This window comes from Thunnus albacares, chromosome 11, assembly GCF_914725855.1.
Source record: "Thunnus albacares chromosome 11, fThuAlb1.1, whole genome shotgun sequence".
Taxonomy (NCBI): domain Eukaryota; kingdom Metazoa; phylum Chordata; class Actinopteri; order Scombriformes; family Scombridae; genus Thunnus; species Thunnus albacares.
In genome coordinates, this window is record NC_058116.1 from 10,833,970 (window position 1) to 10,852,084 (window position 18,115).

General features: G+C 41.4%; 1 protein-coding gene across 7 annotated transcripts in view; it reads left to right on the forward strand.

Annotated features, from left to right (window-relative positions):
- Positions 1–18,115, forward strand: part of il1rapl1a (interleukin 1 receptor accessory protein-like 1a) — a 279,575-nt gene that overhangs the window by 187,192 nt on the left and 74,268 nt on the right. For all 7 annotated transcript variants that reach the window (XM_044365095.1, XM_044365098.1, XM_044365099.1 and 4 more), the window contains 2 exons: positions 6,525–6,711; positions 8,062–8,215. In XM_044365095.1, the coding sequence (XP_044221030.1) occupies positions 6,525–6,711; positions 8,062–8,215 (341 nt within the window). The remainder of the gene's footprint in view (positions 1–6,524; positions 6,712–8,061; positions 8,216–18,115) is intronic.

The following is an 18,115-nucleotide window of genomic DNA, read 5'->3' on the forward strand; positions in this document are numbered from 1 at the left end:
TCAGAGCATACTGTAATTCTTTAGAGCACAACAGTTGTAAAAAGTGCCCTCAGGTCTGTCTTTCTCAGCGTGCTTGTGTTGAGCTGGGGGGATTTCAAACTTCTCAGATACCCTAATCAGAACACTGCAAGAGATTTGCCTCTGAGCTGAAATCAATTGTCTTTTTGTAAAGGGGTAAGCTTTTGAGTCACACATTTTAGCACATATGACCCAAACATTCTCCCCTAAAACTCCCTGCAAGCAGAGAGAGGGGAAAAAACTCCTTTTTTTCTTGCCCACATTTGGCTTTTATAAAGTACCTCCAGGAGACCTTAATTTATCCATTTAAACCTCAGATATCCGAACTGCACCTCATATTATGGCAACCACCTCATAAAGGTATGTTTTATTACAAGGCTGATGTATTCGTTTGGTATTCAATTTGCCTAATATATAACTACTAAACTCACAGCTCACTGTGTACCCCAATCCAACAACCTAATGAGTTACTCGGTTGTATGAATCTCATCATTAACACATGTAATTAAAAGCTCATTAAGTGCCACTGGTACTGTATAGCAGTTCAGAATGAGCACACACTGCACATGCCAAATTCACAAATTTTATGTCAGTGAAAATTAGTCCGATGAGACGTGTTTCAATGGTTTCAATGACCTCCGCAACCACGTGTTTTTCTTGAATCTGTGCTTATGAGGGCAATCATGGTTTATGATAAGATTTTTTAAAATATAAAATGAAATCAATTGCAAAATCTCTGTGATTTAATTGCAAGTAGGATATATTAAAACAAAACAGCAAATGAATGAATGCAGCAAATGAAGTATACTCAAAATCACTCATAATGGCATACTGAACACAGTGGTAGTGAAGAACTGAGGACATTTAAGCACTTGCCGTGAGTATAATTTTGAGGCACTTGTACTTTTCTCGAGTATTTTCTGCTCCTTTGTACTTCTTCTCACTACATTTCAAAGAGAAGTTTTGTACTTTTTACCCCACTACATTTAATGGCAGATATAATTAACAGTTACTTTAAAAATAAAGATTTCACATACACAACATATGATACATTTTTAATAATAATACATTTTATTTATAGAGCACTTTTCAAGGTACTCAAAGATGCTTTACAGAAGTTAAAAGGATGATAAACAAAAAAGGAGAAGGAGTGCGGCAGTAGAGCAGGTCGGTGAGGTAGGAGGGGGTATAATTATGTATGGGAGCAGGAGAGTTTTTGATGTCCTGGAGTTTATTTAGGACTTTGGATGTCATAAATACTGTTACAGTAATCAATTCTGGATGTTATGCAAGTCAGTGGATCAAAGTTTCAGCAACAGAGAAGAAGAGTGATGGACAGAGATGAGTTATGCTTTTTAGGTGGAAAAGGGCAGTTCTGGTGTTTAGATTGACGTAGTGTTCAAAAGAGAGGTTGCTGTCAAAAGTGACTCCAAGGTTGCAGATGTGTGGGGAGTGTGACAGAGTGGAGTTGTCGATGGTGAGGCAGAAGTTGTGAGTGGCTTTGGTGAGGGATTTGGAGCTGATGATTATCATATCTGATTTATCACAGTTAAGTTTGAGGAAGTTGGCTTGCATCCATGATTTAATTTCAGTGAGGCAGTTGGTTAGACTGGAGTGAGTTGCATTGGTGATGGATTTAGTGGAGATGTAGAGCTGGATGTCATCGACGTAGACGGACGATATTGAGGATGAACAGGAAAGGACCAAGCACTGAATGTAGGGGGACGCCATGGGACAGAGGAGTGGTGAAGGAGCTGCAGTAGACTTTGAGGAGGGCTGTTTCTGTTCTGTGCTGTGTGCAGAAACCAGATTAAAATGGTTTGAACAGGTAATTGGAGATGAGGTGAGCTTTGAGTTGGGAGGTGACATGTTCCAGTGCTTTTGACAGAAAGAGAAGAGATGGGCCGGAATGGTCAGGATATCGGGGTTGAGTCCAGGTTTTTGAGGATGGGGGTGACAGCAGCCAGTTTGAGTGTTTGGGGGACTGGAGCAGAGCTGAAAGATGAATTAATGATTTCTGTGATGAATGAGGAGATAACTGGGAGACCTCCTTAACAAGAGTGGATGGGATGGGATCCAGAACACAAGTGGAGCTTTTCATTCCAACCATAAGGGTTTAAATCGCCATTGGGGAGACTGGGGAGAACGAGACAGGGGCTGAGGGGTAAAGAGGGGAGAGACAGGTGGGGAGGTGGTCAGGTTGCTATAATGATCATCTCATCAAATATAATACATTGTTACAGGTTAAAATAGAAAATAAGATAAAACGCGCTCAACTCATGATTAGATCTTGAGGACTGGTTGCTGGATCCTCAGTGTAGTTAATTATAAAAAAGAGAGACTAGGACAGCACTCCAATTTGACTTTTTAATATTGTGGCAATATTAAAAAGTCAAATTGGAGTGCTGTCCTAGTCTCTCTTTTTTATTATAGGTTAAACTACTCAGTAATATCTAAAATACTCAAAATTAGGTCCACCTTGACCAGCTATGAAATGAACACGCTCCTCACATTTTAATGAATCAATAATAATAATCCGGTAATAGAAAATATATAATAACACTCTGAAAGGGGCCATTTTGCATTATGAGGATACTTTTGATACTTTATGTATTTTAAGTACATGCAAGTAAACTTTTGATTGCAACAGAGTATTTTTACAGTGAGTATTGCTGCTTTTGAAGATCTGAATACTTCCTACCACAACCACTTCCACTGCATAACAGTAGAATATTTTATCAAGTCTAACATAAGACATCATGCCGGTGGAATACCTTTTCTTTTTAATGTCTTACAAAAATTATTCTTTAACATGTAAAATCATGACGGATGCTTGAAAGACTGAAAGAAAGGTTCACCTGAGTGATACCAGATGTAATTGTTCCTTGTTAAGATAATGTATGTGTATGATGTCTATCACCTTATTACGTTCAATGTTTGTTAGTTAAAGTGTACTTCTTAAAAGTCTAGCAAGATATTTTTGACTACAATGACTGATTGGTCAGATAAGGCTGCACACAAACCTCCAGTTATTCACTGATATCATAATACAACCTGATTAGGATGTAAACCAATTAAAGCTGATAGACAATACTTTAAAGTCATAGCCATTGTTTTATTTCAAATCCAATGTGCTGTAGTATAAAAGCCAACACAACAAAAAAATGTGTCATTGCCCTAATACCTTCTGACTGCACTGTATATATGGCAGGATAGTTTACAAGAGCGACTTGTCGTGTTCTGTCTATAAATATAGGTAAATCCCTCTGTGTTAAGTTCAGCTTTTCATTGAAGCCCTCCAGGTGTTTTTTCTCAGAGATTTGGAGGCACACAGTTTCACTGAAGTGTGTGTCTTTCTGTCTGCAAACATGTGTGCACCTAGTCTGTGCATGTGTGTGAACGGTTATCTTTGTCCTCTGTCTGGAAATGTAAGTCTAATCGCTCTCATGTGAAGGTGACTTCATTTACATAGCAATCTCCATGTGCTTTCTTTTGCTTTCTCTCTCTCTTTCATTCCTTTGCTCTTTCTCTGCCTCACTTTCCTCTGCATGTCATCTCACATAAGGTCTTTAACATCAGTTCGGATCCATCAATCTCTCTTCCTCTCCTCCTCGCTCTGTCTCTCTCTCTCTCTCTCTCTCTCTCTCTCTCACACACACACACACACACATACACACACACACACACACACCACACTCCCTCTATGTTTCACCTGATGAATTATTTCATAATAATTCTAGTAATGAGTCTGTGTTCTGGGGTGGGTGAAACCATGTGTATTTCCTTTCCATGATTAGATTATCCAACATGTGGGATAATAATGCGTGGAGAATTACAGCTAACGTGAGGTGCAGACTAATATCCAAAGCAGTTACACTCAAATAGAATGTGACAGACGTGAAAGACACCGCAGGACTGTGCATCGACCCCCGGCTGTCCATCAATCACGCACCACCGCTGACACCTTCCCACAACACCACAGGGTGCTTGCTGTGAATTATTTAACATGTAGAGATGTCTTCTATTGGCTCCCTGGGGACTTCAATGGCTCAGGTGCACGAGAGGTCATTTCTGATCATCTCCCCATTATTAAGCAAGGAGGGGTTGACGTTGTAGGTGTGTGGATTTGCCTACATGTGCATCCATGTGTCAACATTTGTGGTGGTGAGTGTGTTTGCATGCTTGTGTTTATTCTTATTGTCCAAGTGTACTCTATAAGCCTACAGCGCAGCGTCTTCCCACTCTGTTCCCTCCAGATAGGAGGCATTGAGTCAATGATGTTAGATTTGAACACCAAGAGGGCATAGCTTTCTTGCAGTATCTTACATCTTACTTTTGCTTCCTACAGCATTTTCCAGATGCCCTTTTAGTCTTTTAGTCATCCTCTATGTTCTAGAAGTATACAGTATTTTTTTTTTTTCATTCCCGGCAGCTATTCTCCTTCTGTTCCTCTCATTGCGATCTAGTCCCAGTCTTCCACAGCTGCGCGTGGCTACATTTGTCTTTTAAGCATGTGTGTGCGTGCATGTGTCTGCATCTGTGTTTTATGGCCCCAGGAGGTCAGAGGTGTTTATATAAGAGAGGTGACTCCCTTATTGCTTCCATAACCTGAGTAGATCATATGAAACCCTGTCATTTACAGTGAATGGGAGCATCTGGCAAGCTGTAAATGTAATGTAATGAAATGAAATGAAAGCCCATATGGCTGCACACACAGCCCCACCGTTTGACTAATGTGACTGACCGAGTCAGATCACAGTTAGGCTGGGCCAGGTGGCTGACAACAGAAACACATTTGAAAGAATGTGGACTCATGGTCTGGGTCTGTTTTTAATGGTTTGGGCTATGCTCCTAGTTCCAATTAAGGGAAACCTTAAAGAGGACAGAACATGCACATTTCCAGGTATATATTTTTATTCTGGGACTCTGCTGGAATATCTTTGCATGTTTTACAGTTCAAAAAACTCTATTTATCTTCTACTGGCCTTTTACACAGCCCCTCAGTTTAGCCTCTATCTGAAACAGGCCATTTTAGCTCCTGTGTCTTTAAGGCCCCCCTCCCAATGAGCCCACTCTATTTTGATTGGTTAGCTCACAGAAGCTGCCCCTCAGCAGACTTCTGCCTGCTCCAGAGGCTACTTAAACAAACAATACCAGTCGGATTTCACTTCCTTTTTTCAGTTCTTTACCAGAAATATTAATTTCTCAAATATAATCATACATGTTCAAGCCCGATTCCAATCAGAAATGTGTGAATGGACAACATGAGCAGCCCGTGGAACAACCTTAGCAACAAAGACTATGGAATGGACGGCTGTTCATGGGCATGCATTAACTGACATCAGTTTGATGGGGATGCGAGGTTACTTTTGCAAATGGAGCTTTCAGAGCAGGCTGAAGCCCTTGCTTTTGACTTAAAGATGTCCTTTTTTACATATATTCACCTTATGTTTTGGAATTTTGTGTAACATAGACATCCAACATTATAACAGTATATAAATGACAGAAAATTGCAAAAAGCATGTTATGTTTAATGCTACACCATGTAATCTAATGATATTTTAGAGTGCGTTTACCATTTTGTGGCACCAGGTTGGAGATGGCTCTTCCTTGTGTGTACCTGTACACAAAGTGAGGTCCATAAAGAAATTGGCTTTCAGTGTTTGACGAGGAAGAACTGGCCTGCACAGATCCCTGACCTCAGCTCCATTGATAAAGTTTGGGATGAACTGCAACACAAAATGCAAGCCAGGACTTCTTGCCCAACATCAGTGCTTGACCTCTTGTGACTGAAAGGCAATAAATCTCTGCAGCCAGGTTGTTATAGCAACAAAGGTGTCCTTGTACTTTGGGTGTTTTTTGGTGTCCGTATACTGTTGGCCAATTGTTGTAGGGAACACCCCATCACAGTCACTTCTGGGGAGGCGGATGCAGTGGGATGGCATTGTGTTACTGGTGGTGGTGGAGGATAAAATGATGTTGGCTTTGATGATGAGACAACATTAATAACACACAGAGAGAGAGAGGCATCCCTCATCTCTGTCAGTGTGTGTGTGCATCAGGACTGAAGTGTTTGGTTTGGTTGCTGGGATGCGAGGAGGATGGGGGTGGGTTTAAGATGTGCAGTGGGGACTATCTCAGGGTTTGTCTCCTCTATGATTAGCATTCCCAGGCCCAGCTGACTCCCTCCATAAATCCAATAGTTGTCGTGAGCGTGAGTCATTGACTCGGTAAAGCTGCTGAACACGTCGTTATTGCCAAACCCTCAAACATAGCAGAAGGGGAGGGAAGCAGAGCAGGAGTGGAAAAGGATTAAATAACTAAAAGGATAACAAAGGGAATAAACATGGAATCCCACTGTATAAGTTTTTTGTATGTGAATCACAATTAAGAATGCCCTTTTTCTGCCTTATATTCTATAATGTAACATCAGTACTATTTATATTGCAGTATTACAAGTAAAAATGAATCTTTATCTTCTTGTCTTGTTGCTTTTCTGTCCACAGGAACTCCACATACTGCATGAAGGTCTCCATGTCTCTCACTGTGGCGGAGAATGACACAAACCTGTGCTACAACTCCAACATGAGACGAGCTGAGAAGGCTGAGCTCAGCAAGACTAAAGATATCCTCTGCCCTGATATCGATGACTATGTTGAGCCTGGCAAAGACCCAGACATTACCTGGTACAAGGTGAGGTAGTTCTTAGCATGTTTGTGGTTGTATGATCATCACTACTGCCATGAGATTTTTTGTACTACTTGTATATTTGAGGTTAATTGATGTTTTTTATATGTGAGTGTGTCTTGAATACTGATATATGTTAGGGAAGAGTAATAAGGAGGGTGCCTGTCTTTGTGATTATACAAGCAAGAAATACTCTTGAATGCTTCATTGGTTTGTTTCCATCTAATTTCTTGGCTGTTTATGTTTAAAAGCCTTGTTTGAAACGTGGTTCCAGATCATTTAGGCAGATTATGTATGGATGCAGTGATCACAATGAGTTATATAAACTGTGTTTACTGAGTGCGCCACACCGTTCTAAGAGTCATCTACAGAGAAGAAGGACTGAGCAGAGGGCAACTACAGAGCTGGCTTTTATAATCAACACAAAATGTGTATGAAGAGAAAATTGTGCAATGTCACTCTTTGCCCCGCGGAATGGGTGGATGTCCTCCAAATGCTCCTAGTCCCTGATCTTTATTCAGCATGTACCTACTATTCTATCACCTGGGTTCCTGCCTTTCCCAGGTCAGGCACGGCCTGTGGACAACAATGTGCATCCCGGAGAAGGGTTCAGGCCAGACTAATCACAGGCAGATCAGCAGTAGATTAGCTGGCCGGGCTCGACCTCTAGGTTTTTCCAGAATTCAATTACGGTCTGGGTAATGACTGGGAGTGCTGGAACCTAGAGTTATTTGGACCACTGCGGAGCCACAGTGATTGAATTCGAAAGTTGCCGGGAGCAATGGTGGAATGGAATCTGCCGAGCCATCGCTGTCCCTGCCAGGGCACCGAAGATCATGTCATGGAGTCTCTCCTTGTGCCTGCATGCACATATATTCACACATGCACACAGACGCCGAATAAACACACTTTTTTTGTCAGCATAGACTTCTGTAAATAACATTCACTGTCCTCTGTGGCCTTAGCGGAGTATTGAATTGAGAATATTTAGTTTAGTGCAATAAATCTTGATTGGATAAGTAGGATAATGGCTAAGCCTTCTCATTTTACCTTATGGAGTTTTTATGTCAGAGTGCCAAGCTATGCATCCCTACCATTCACCCACGTTTTTAATGCTCAGTTATGTTTTAAAGCTTTTGTGTCCAATTCACACCACTTGAAATCTTATGGATGTAATTAATTATGAAGCAGAGCAAAAGTCATAAATTTCATAGAGAGCCTTGTACAGAATATTTTTCTCCTGATCACACACTGTACACAATACCTTTCCATCCGTCCATTGCATCTCATTTTATCTCAAGCGATTTCTATATTTAAGTTTTGAGTTTGACCTGCCTGTCCTTCTCTAATGCACAGGAATGCCATCCAAAGCAGTGGCGCGCTAGCATCATCCAGAAGAGAGATATTCTGTCTTTCCAGGAGGTAAAGGAAGATGACATTGGAAATTACACCTGTGAAGTCCAGTTTGGTGGCTTTGTGGTCAGGAGGACGACTGAGCTCACCGTCACAGGTAAGTTTTCAGGAGAATCACAAAGGATGAAATTGTGTCTTTAACCATGGAGAGGGAAGGAATTGTCCGTTTTACAAATTCTCTATGAGGTAGTTGATGTTGGAAGAATGAGTAGAGTAGCAGTTGTTACAGGCAAAGGCACTTGAAGAAATTAATGGATGGTACCAAACACATCATGCACACACACACACACATACACACATACACACACTGCAAGCAAACTGCAGCGATATCCTGCTGTTGTGTTAATTGCTGGGGGAGGTTGAATGCTGTGGCTTGGCCTCTATCTCGTCTTCTAACTCAGCACTTTCCAGCCAACCAAGCAGTGTTGAAATATTTAAGGCTATAGGCTAAACCCCTTCACACAGAGAGCTAAAGAGCCAGGACCAAGGTCAGGAGATTAAGGGCCCGATCAGACAGAGCACTTTTTGCAGGTTGAAAAATGCGAGGCACACCGCACTGCCTTTTTTGTTGAAGCCTACAATTTAAAAAAAAGAAGCTTGCTGCATTTTTTTAAATTGTTGCTAGGCAACCACCAAATCAAAACAACTTACCTGAAATCTCACTAAAGGCTAATTCACCCCCAGGCTTGGTTTTCTGTTCAGATCATGGTAACTACAGTTGGTAAAGTCATATACCTCCAGGTATCCAGCAACAGCCACCGCTAGTTTGTCCTCCATGATTGTTGTCTCCACTTATTGTCGTCACCGCCACAGAAGGCCCGCCTCTCAATTCATCCGATTGGACAATGGGAAAAAAACGTAAATGATATTGGGCACTTTTCTGCTCGGAGTTGAAGTTTTTTCAATTTGAGGCGTTCAGGGTGCTCCTGCAAAAACACGAGACATTTAGAGCGGAAAAAACGTGAGGCGCTAAGCAACACAAAAGCAGCAAGCAAAAAGCTTCACGCTCATCGAAAAACAATTACAAAAAGGCGCCCCAGGCTGCTAAAAAGTACTCTGTCTGATAAGGGCCTTACAGTAATTTGCGCACAAGAGAAATAAATACATACATTCTTTTTTTCTTTCTTTCTCACTGTGAGTGGACTCCAGGGTGAGACCCAAGGATTGGGTGCTGTCAACTTGTGTGTGTTCTTCCAGGTCAACTACTCTGGTTAGGGTTGATTAAAAGGTCAAATACTTTTTTTCCCTCTCTCCTTTTCATTCTCTCAAACCGGTCCAGATAATCCCGACCATTTTGTTTCAGTGTGCACAGTACATCTGGTTGCTTTGCATTGCCTCATGTTGGGTGTGTGGTTTTAAATCCAAATTAAAACAATAGGAAAACAATTTTGCCTGTGCTGGCTTGGTCTTTGTGTTTGATTTTTAACTAAATAAGATTGTAGAGCTCTATTTGTGGATTCACCATTTCTGTGTGTGTGTGTGTGTGTGTGTGTGTGTGTGTGTGTGTGTGTGTGTGTGTGTGTGTGTGTGTGTGTGTGTGTGTGAGTATACAATGTTAGTCTATGTTAGTCAACACAGAAGTAGTGTTAGCATTTGATTGGTATCTTGTTTGGTGTTTATTTGTGTGGCTGGTCATTGCTCTTATGTGATATGAGGGCGATAATAGTGTGAGGTACACAGACTACCTGCTATCTAGCCAAGATCAAACAGGAAGATACATACCTCAACCTGCGCCTGGTGTGCTACTGGATAAGGCTAAAGCTTCCAGATTGGCTGCTCTGGTGATTGATGGGTAAGCATTTTATCCCCAGCGGAGCTCAATAAGTATGAGGCAGATAGGAGGTAGATACACTAGATCTCATTTTATCACTATTTCCATCACAGAGTACTCTACGTGCTCATCTTTTCCATGATTCCCTATGGACCTCAGTTAGAAATTCCCTGGGACATGCATGGGCAGCATATTTCTATAAAACATGTGAGAAGCAGTAGGTTTATTAGACTTTGGGTCCTGTGCTACAGTTTAAATGGTCAGTTTTTTATGTTTTTGTGATGTCTGACCTATTAACATTGTTGTTGTCAATATGTGTTTTTTTAATATGTGTTATTGTGAGCTACAGTATATAGTTTGAATGTTTCCAAGCACACTCCCATGTTGCTTATGTGCTCTATATACCTTGGCTGTATCCTTGTGTGTTTGTTAGCCTGTCAGCCTGACCTCAATGCTCTATAATGACAGTGGTCATAAAAGCTTTATTGGGTTATAAATATACATAGTTCACATCAATGATACAGAAAGAAGGAAGAAGAGACTGCGGATAGAGCGAGAGAAGGATACAGAGGGGAGGAAAGAAAGAGAAAGAAATGCTAGAACACTGACAGACATGTTCGTAACTACCATTTTCTTTCTGTGCAGTGTATGAGCCCCGCATGTTGCCTGTCTGCATTATGATGTGTATTCAATAAACCTGGCTGAACGATAGGAACCAGAAAAAAAAGAGGGAAATAAGTCATTTTATTCTTGATTACATTTACCTACCTCTATATTGGGAAGGTGTTTCCAAACTTTTGACTGGTACTGTACATCAAACACTGTCTGAGGTACCTTTCTGCATGTTTCTTATAATGAAATGTCAATAAGTCATCAAAGCAGAGGAAGTAATTTTATTTGACACCCGGGGTGCGATGTTCTACTGCTTCAATGCAGCATGTTGATGTGAGGATCCCATTATTGTTTCTCCTCTTGCAGTACATGAAATAATTTACATGAAGAACATGTCCAGAATGAGGATGTTCACTGTCCCTTAGTAAACAGACTCAGTGTGACTGACCCGGTGTCACTATTTATTAGAAAATTGATGTGTAGAGAACTTTTTTTTTTTTTTTTTACAGCATCACAAAAGGTGCCTGTATCAGTCACCTATTCTGTATCATCGACTGAGGTGCCTCTACTATAAAATTATTATAATTATTACACCATTTATTATACCATTGCCTTTAATAAACCTACACCATCATCCCCTCAAGTGGGCGTGAGATTATCCATATTTTATCACATCCTGTTAAAACCGATATTGCCCGAGCAGCAGGCATAAAAGGCCAAACTGTGTCTGAGATCCGAGGGCTAATGTTGTAGTTTATTTGATAGGCCAAGAGGATGAAGGAGGTCATTAAGTTTAACTGATCTTAAATATAGCGCAATAGACACTGGCCTTTGCTTTGACCCTGCCTCGCTGCAATTTTCACGTGTGTGTATGTGTGTGTTCTGTCCTCACCCTGCTGCACTGTGTAACAGCCTCCATTAGAAGCAGCGGAGGAGCCACAATCTGAACTGAGGTCAGTCTTGTAATAGAGGTTAACTATGGGCATAAACACAGGCTCGCTCAGATCAGGCTGATCCAGGAGCCCCTTAATCAAGCGTTGATGTTTCACAGGTTAATAGAAATGTAAAAGAAACAGCGACCCCTTGCCTCGTTTTATGTTCTCTCCAGTTTATGTCAGGGTGCATTTAAATGTTCTTATCTCACTCTGAGGATGTGGACATGGGGGCCAGGTGGAGGTACAGCCTGTGCCGCGATACAGGATATATATCGAGAGTAATCAACAGATGGAAATATTTTGTTTTCTCTTTCCTCTCCATTGACCTTAACCTCAACCTCCCACATGTAAAGAGAGTGCCTTTTTGTGTACTCTTATAATTGATTCATAGCAGCAGCAGGTTTGCTATTTCCCAGTTCCTCTGAGGAATACAGAGTGTGGTCAGATTAGTCTACTCTTGTGTTTGCTCCCTTCTGCTATCAGAAGCACAAGAAGCAATGCCTCAGTGATGATTAATTGATACATGCACATATAGTATATGGGCCACATCATGTATGCATGCTTGTGTGTTTGTCTTCTTAAAATATACAGTATATATGCATACCTATGAGCGTCTGGTGTGATATGTCGGTTTTTTTTATAGCACATCTTAATCATTTCTACTCAATTTTTATAGTTCTCACAGGCCTCACTTCAGCACTGTGATGGTAATGCTACAATACTATAACACCAGATAAAAGCCCTGCTCAGCTGATGTATGCAGCTCCCTCTGCGTGCTGCTGGAAGGAAAATATTATACAGGGAGAGCGGAAAAGGATAAAGAGAACAAGGGAGTTAAAGTGACTGATAACACAAAGGAGAGAGGGGAGAAGAGATAGAAAGAATGAAAAAGATAGAGAGGTTGGTGCTCCTGTATCTTATCTGTATTCCTCGCTGGTGTTTCCCAGCAGAAACAGTGTGTCCAGGACTATAAACAGACTATTATCCTAGTGTTTATCACAGTGCACATTACCGTTTGCCTCTGTCGGACTTACTGTAATGGAGTCGTTTGGTTTGATGGATGCCTCGGGCGTGGGTTTCTATCTATTGCTCCCATTATACCTCTGTCTGCATCCCCTCACTGTAGAAATATCTGTCTGCACATTCAGCATAGCCTGCAAGCATGGTGATTGAGGTTATGGCCAATGTAAATGTACCATTTGGCACAGTGAATAGGAGGTGCAGAGGGCAAGAAGAAATCGAGGGGAGGGGAGGAATCGTCTACCTTACATTACCTCCTGTAGAATATCCTCTGTGAGTGTGGAGACGCTTTATGTACTGTGAATAAATACATATACAGTACAAATCAAAAGTTTGGACACATCTTCCCTTCACTCGAATGAGAAAGTGTGTGTAAACTTTTGACTGGGACTGTACACAAGTGTGTGTGTGTGTGTGAGACAATAAAATACATATGTGATTGCTGCAGGTGTTTCGTGTCTTTGCATGTGGTGTTTGCTTTATTGCCTGCTCACTGTATCGGAATGTATTGTTGCTGGATTTCAAGTCTCCAGAAGGCACTGTTGCATTTAAGATTCATCCATCAGGGTTTGCAGCAACCTGATTGCCCTTGCCTCTCTGAGCTAGATCTCATCTTTGAGATATGGCAACACGCATATTGTATGTGCAGCGCGTGTGTGTTGGAGAGACAGAGAGTGTTGTTTGCGTGTGTGTGTGTGTGTGTGTGTGTAATGAGGAGCTCAGGTGTAGGGAGGTGATCCAGGACATCGTCTCATCGCAGTAAAAGGCTCCTTACAGTTCTTCTGCTATAAGGTCACCTTCAAAAGCATGCATACTTCACAACCTTATAAAATGTTACGGCCTGTGTGCACGTGTGAGTGGGACCGCGCGCATGTCTTTGTGCGATTTATTTATTTATTTTGGCCGTAGCTTGACTTTCACCTGGCGTATGTGGGAGAGTACGAAGGCAGAAGCAGTCAGCAGAGACACAAGGAAAGAAGACTTTGGTATCCACCTCCACAGTCTGTTCTCCCGCCCCATCTATCAAGCTGAAGATGGACAGATGGATGGAGAAGCAGCGATTAGTGCTGATATTATCCTGGAGAGCGGGGAGAAGAGAAATGAGTGGGGCAAGATAAAAGGCGTGGGGGTGAGAAAATGAGATGGGTTCGCTCTCAACTGAAACTGTTTCCATCTCTCAGTCTATATGCTCGGGTCTTGCGTGAATACGTTGTGCCGCCTGCAGTGTGCCGGCCTTGTCGTCCTCAGTTACATGTCCTCAGGGAGAAGATGATAAAATCACACCTGAGATAAGTGTTACTCCAGCAGTTGACTTTTCATGACTCCTCCTACACACATATAAGCACCTGTACACACATATGTACGTTAATCCCACCCATGAGAGGCTGGTGCACACACTGTAAAAGCACTTGATATGTGTGAGATGTGCAGTACTGTCTGTACTGTTTCAGCATCCAGTATGTCCTGCATATAGTCTGGCATGAGATTACCAAGGATATCTATGCGACGTGTTGATCCGCACGCTTTTAAAACCTATGAATTCACTGAGCAGCTGAGTTACTCGTGAAATTGTGTTATTACCAGAATAGGGTGGAGCAGAATGGCTCATTAGTTTAGGGTCAATGATCACTCTCGTCATTAACTAATCTCTCTCTGTCTCTCTTTCTCACCCCTAACCTCTCCTCCCCCTCTCCTTCACCACTCCCCTGCTCTTGTTCTCCAACTCACTTCATCACTATTCATCAGCTGTCCTCCTAGACTCTAAGCAGGCCAGGGTTCACATTGTTTTAATTCAATTAAAATTGACATCAATCTGCATGTGACGAATGAAATTTACATCCTCCACAATTAATCTAGCCTGACCTACCCCACTCCACCCACGCACACACCCTCAGTCTCTGGTTATTATCATTATCTAGGTCCATAGGGCCGGTACCAGAGCAGGAGTGAAATTAAAATCATAATTCTGTCTTTTGAAGCTTTTTGAAGTGTAGGTTAGTAAGTAAATGGCATTTTTCGGTGGCTGGGAATGCACATCTGGAATAGACATACCGATATTTCTGAGGCTGTTGAGATGAGATATTTAGCCTCTACATACTCAACAGCTTGAAGTACGTTCATTTCTGCATGCCACAAAACTTCCTGCAGTTAAACCTGCAGTGCAGAACTTTTACATATAGATGAACATCCGTTACATTCAGGCCCTTACCAAATGAGTTCTCACAATCCTATCACCACCAGCTAAATCTCCTTGTATTTCACAGTACACAGAGTTTTTAAATCTGGTGTCAGAGGTGACATTCCCCCGCTGGCTGGATGAATGCATACTGCTTTATGGGCAGAGCATGCACACCAGATACTTCCACCGTCTGAGCGGCTACCTTCCGGTTAGTCCTCTGCTAACTTGAATGTGGATAAAATCATTTAATCATGTGGCTCTTCTAGACTTTCCAAATGTTATAACTGACTGAATGGATCAAATTCTGATAGTGAAACGAGTCATTTCATGGGGGTTGTGTGATGCTTAAAACAATTTATCCACTGTTTTACAGCCTGAGAATAGCGAGTAATCTACGGTGGAGCCTAGGACGTAAGCAAAGTGTTTTTGTAATAACTCTCACTGCCAGAAGGGGGAGATAAAAGTCCCGCACTCCAGCTTTAACAAGCTAAAAGACTGAAATTCTAGTGCTGGGTGCAAACGGTCAGAGGCTCAGAACCACTGAGGAAGTCAGCTGACCTTACTTTCTGTTCATACATCAGTGGCATAACCAGTGGCCCTCCATCCTTTTTAGAAATATTTCAAAAATACAATGTTTTGTATCCCAGTTGGATTCTGAAACACAGATTACTGCCATGTCATTTGTACTGGTCTTCCTATAATAGCCAATCAACAGTTTTAGTTTATTCATATCTATATCTATATAATAATATTAATAATATTTTATTATTTTATAATATTTTCACTGGCTAATTGTTCTTTAAAAATGGGCTTTGAGATGCTGCTTCTGCTCTATAGAGCTCTAAGTGGCCTGGTCAACAGTTTTTATATCAATCCAGCATGTTCCTCAGGTCTCAACTCTCCATCTTCTTCAAATTCCCAGAATTGATTCAAGGAATACTTTGAATTGTATCTTCCATGAGAATTAAAGTATTTTGCTGTTTAAAATGTATGGAACTCTTCAGGTATATGCAGTATCAAATATGGCTAGGCCTTGACAAACGTTTTCATGAGCACTGCCTTTATAAGCCTGCTCCTTATGGCGGTGGACAGCTCATGTGGTGAGTAGTTTCACAGTCACAGGTTGTCATTTGTCATTTTTGCTTGGTTGCCAAGCTTCAAGAAGGCGCGTCTTACCTAATATGAGCTTGTCAGAGTGCAGACACCAGGGAGGAGAGTAGAGATATGGACACTTGAGAGTGTCATGCTGCAGGTGAAGGCAAAACTTTTTGTTGGGAGCGTGATGGACAATAAATGATTGCCCTCAGCCTTGAAGTATATTTGTTCAGTTGCTGTATGCGGGCTGGCCCCCAACAAGGCTGCCAGTGCAAGCAACACTGCAGGTGAACGAATGGAGCAACAGCAGAATGCTGATCGAGTTCACAGGGGTTCTTGCATCCCGTCTTGTTGTTGGCAACTGAAAGTATTCGGTGTATGTTGCACATCGTATGCTGTGGCCTGTCAGTCGCTGGTACAACCGGAGAGCTTAGTGGTGATTGTATCTCCTAGCCTAGACCTTACAGCAAAATATTTTACCAGTATTACTTGTGCTGTGGCAATAGGAAAAAAAGCTTTTTTTACCATGTATTCTCCTCCTGACATAAATCACTCACGTTAGTGCAGCACTTTGCTTTTAATCATCTCTCTCTCCCTCTCTGTATGCAACCTACACATTACAATGTATGTTCAAGCAGCTACTGTAAGCTATAATTTTGCTTCCATTTTGTGTCCAGTGCCTGTTCTGAAAGACAAGGTCCTTTTAATCTTCACGCTGGGATAATGATGAACACGATATTTAAAGTATATGCATGAATTACTGTAAAATTTTGTCCCTTCAAGCAATGTTGGAGCTGTTTCCTACAGTCCCATTTTAAAACACAGCAGCTACTCTAGCACTAATGGTCACATTGGGTCTCATTCATTCTGTGCTTAAACAGTACATACAAATGTTTTAAGCACAAATCTGGGATTCATCAAGATGTTCTTATCTGAATTTGTTCTTATTTTGTGTACTGTAACTGTAGAGCTACCTTAGACTATGCATACGCACAAATCATAAATGTCTCACGGTCTTAAAAAATTATATTGTCAATATTTATTCAATGTAAACAGTGTATTAGAACCACAATTATTTAAAAAATGATTGGACCTAAATATACAACATTTAAAAGTGTGAAATTGCTAATGCACAATTTATTAACTAATTACAAGATTAAAAACTAAGACATTGTAATCTATAAATCATCATCATAAATGTAATGAAATTATTAATATATTAAAATGTTCCTGTTCCCACTTTTAGATGACAATAGCTTATATATCGGAGTTTCCATATTGGAATGTGACACTGATTCATTTCCCCCATCAGATCCGGCTGTGATATATGCAGCTGGTTAACCAGCAGCCTGTTCATTTCTATGCACATACTAGTGAATGAGGCCCGTTGTGTGGGAATTTTGTGGGTGAGCTTGTTGACTACAGTATAACACCTTGTACTTACATTAATGGTTTTACTCTCATTCTCTGCCTGTCTTCCTCCTTCCCTTCACTAATGAATTTACAGTATATGTTGGCCGTTTTGACACTGATCATGTTATGGCCTTTGTTTCTCTGATCTCTCTGCAATCCCTGTTCTCCTTGCCAGCAATCCAGTGGTAATTGGCCCCTTACATCCTGCAGACATCCTCCTCTCCTCTCCTCTCCCCTCCTCTCCTCTCTCCTCCTCTCCTCTCCTCTCCTCTCCTCCTCTCTTTTCCCCATCGCCCCAACAGACAGTGAGCACCTAACTTTGGGTCTGTAGGCGTCGCCTCAACAGAAGAAATTTGCTCACAGTTCTGTTATAATCAGAACAGGGCCAGCTGCAGTATGGTTCTCATGGTGGGAAATGAAAAGGCTGAAGTTCAGTTAGGGGGCCCTAAATAACCATCTCATCATACAGTGTCCTTAAGAAAAGAACAACCTCCTTCCAATTAAAAGATAAGAAGGTGACCATTAACAACCACAGGGGACAGTCACAGAAAATAGAGAGATTGTTACACATCCCAGCCACAGAGCACCAATGGACACAGTCTTGGGCAAATCCTCAGAGTCCAAATTAATGAACGGTTTCAATAGGTGTGTGAGAGTCTGTAAGCATAGAGTAATTTGCACACACTTTAGGGACATGTGTACAAATGTATGTGTGCACATCTACACTATGTGAATGTTATACAAAGAGTGTAAAGACATAGGAATAAAATGATTCCTTTCCCTGTCCTCAGAAATTGTTTCTCCAGTCAGCATAACACAAACCAAACTAAATCAGACAACTATACGCAAGGTTCATGTACAACCAATGTCTGACATAATCTGCCTCTTTCTCCCATTCTCTCTGTGTGTGTCTGTCTCTACGTATGTCTCCACCCCCAGCTCCTTCCTGTAGAATTACAGAGCTTCATAAGG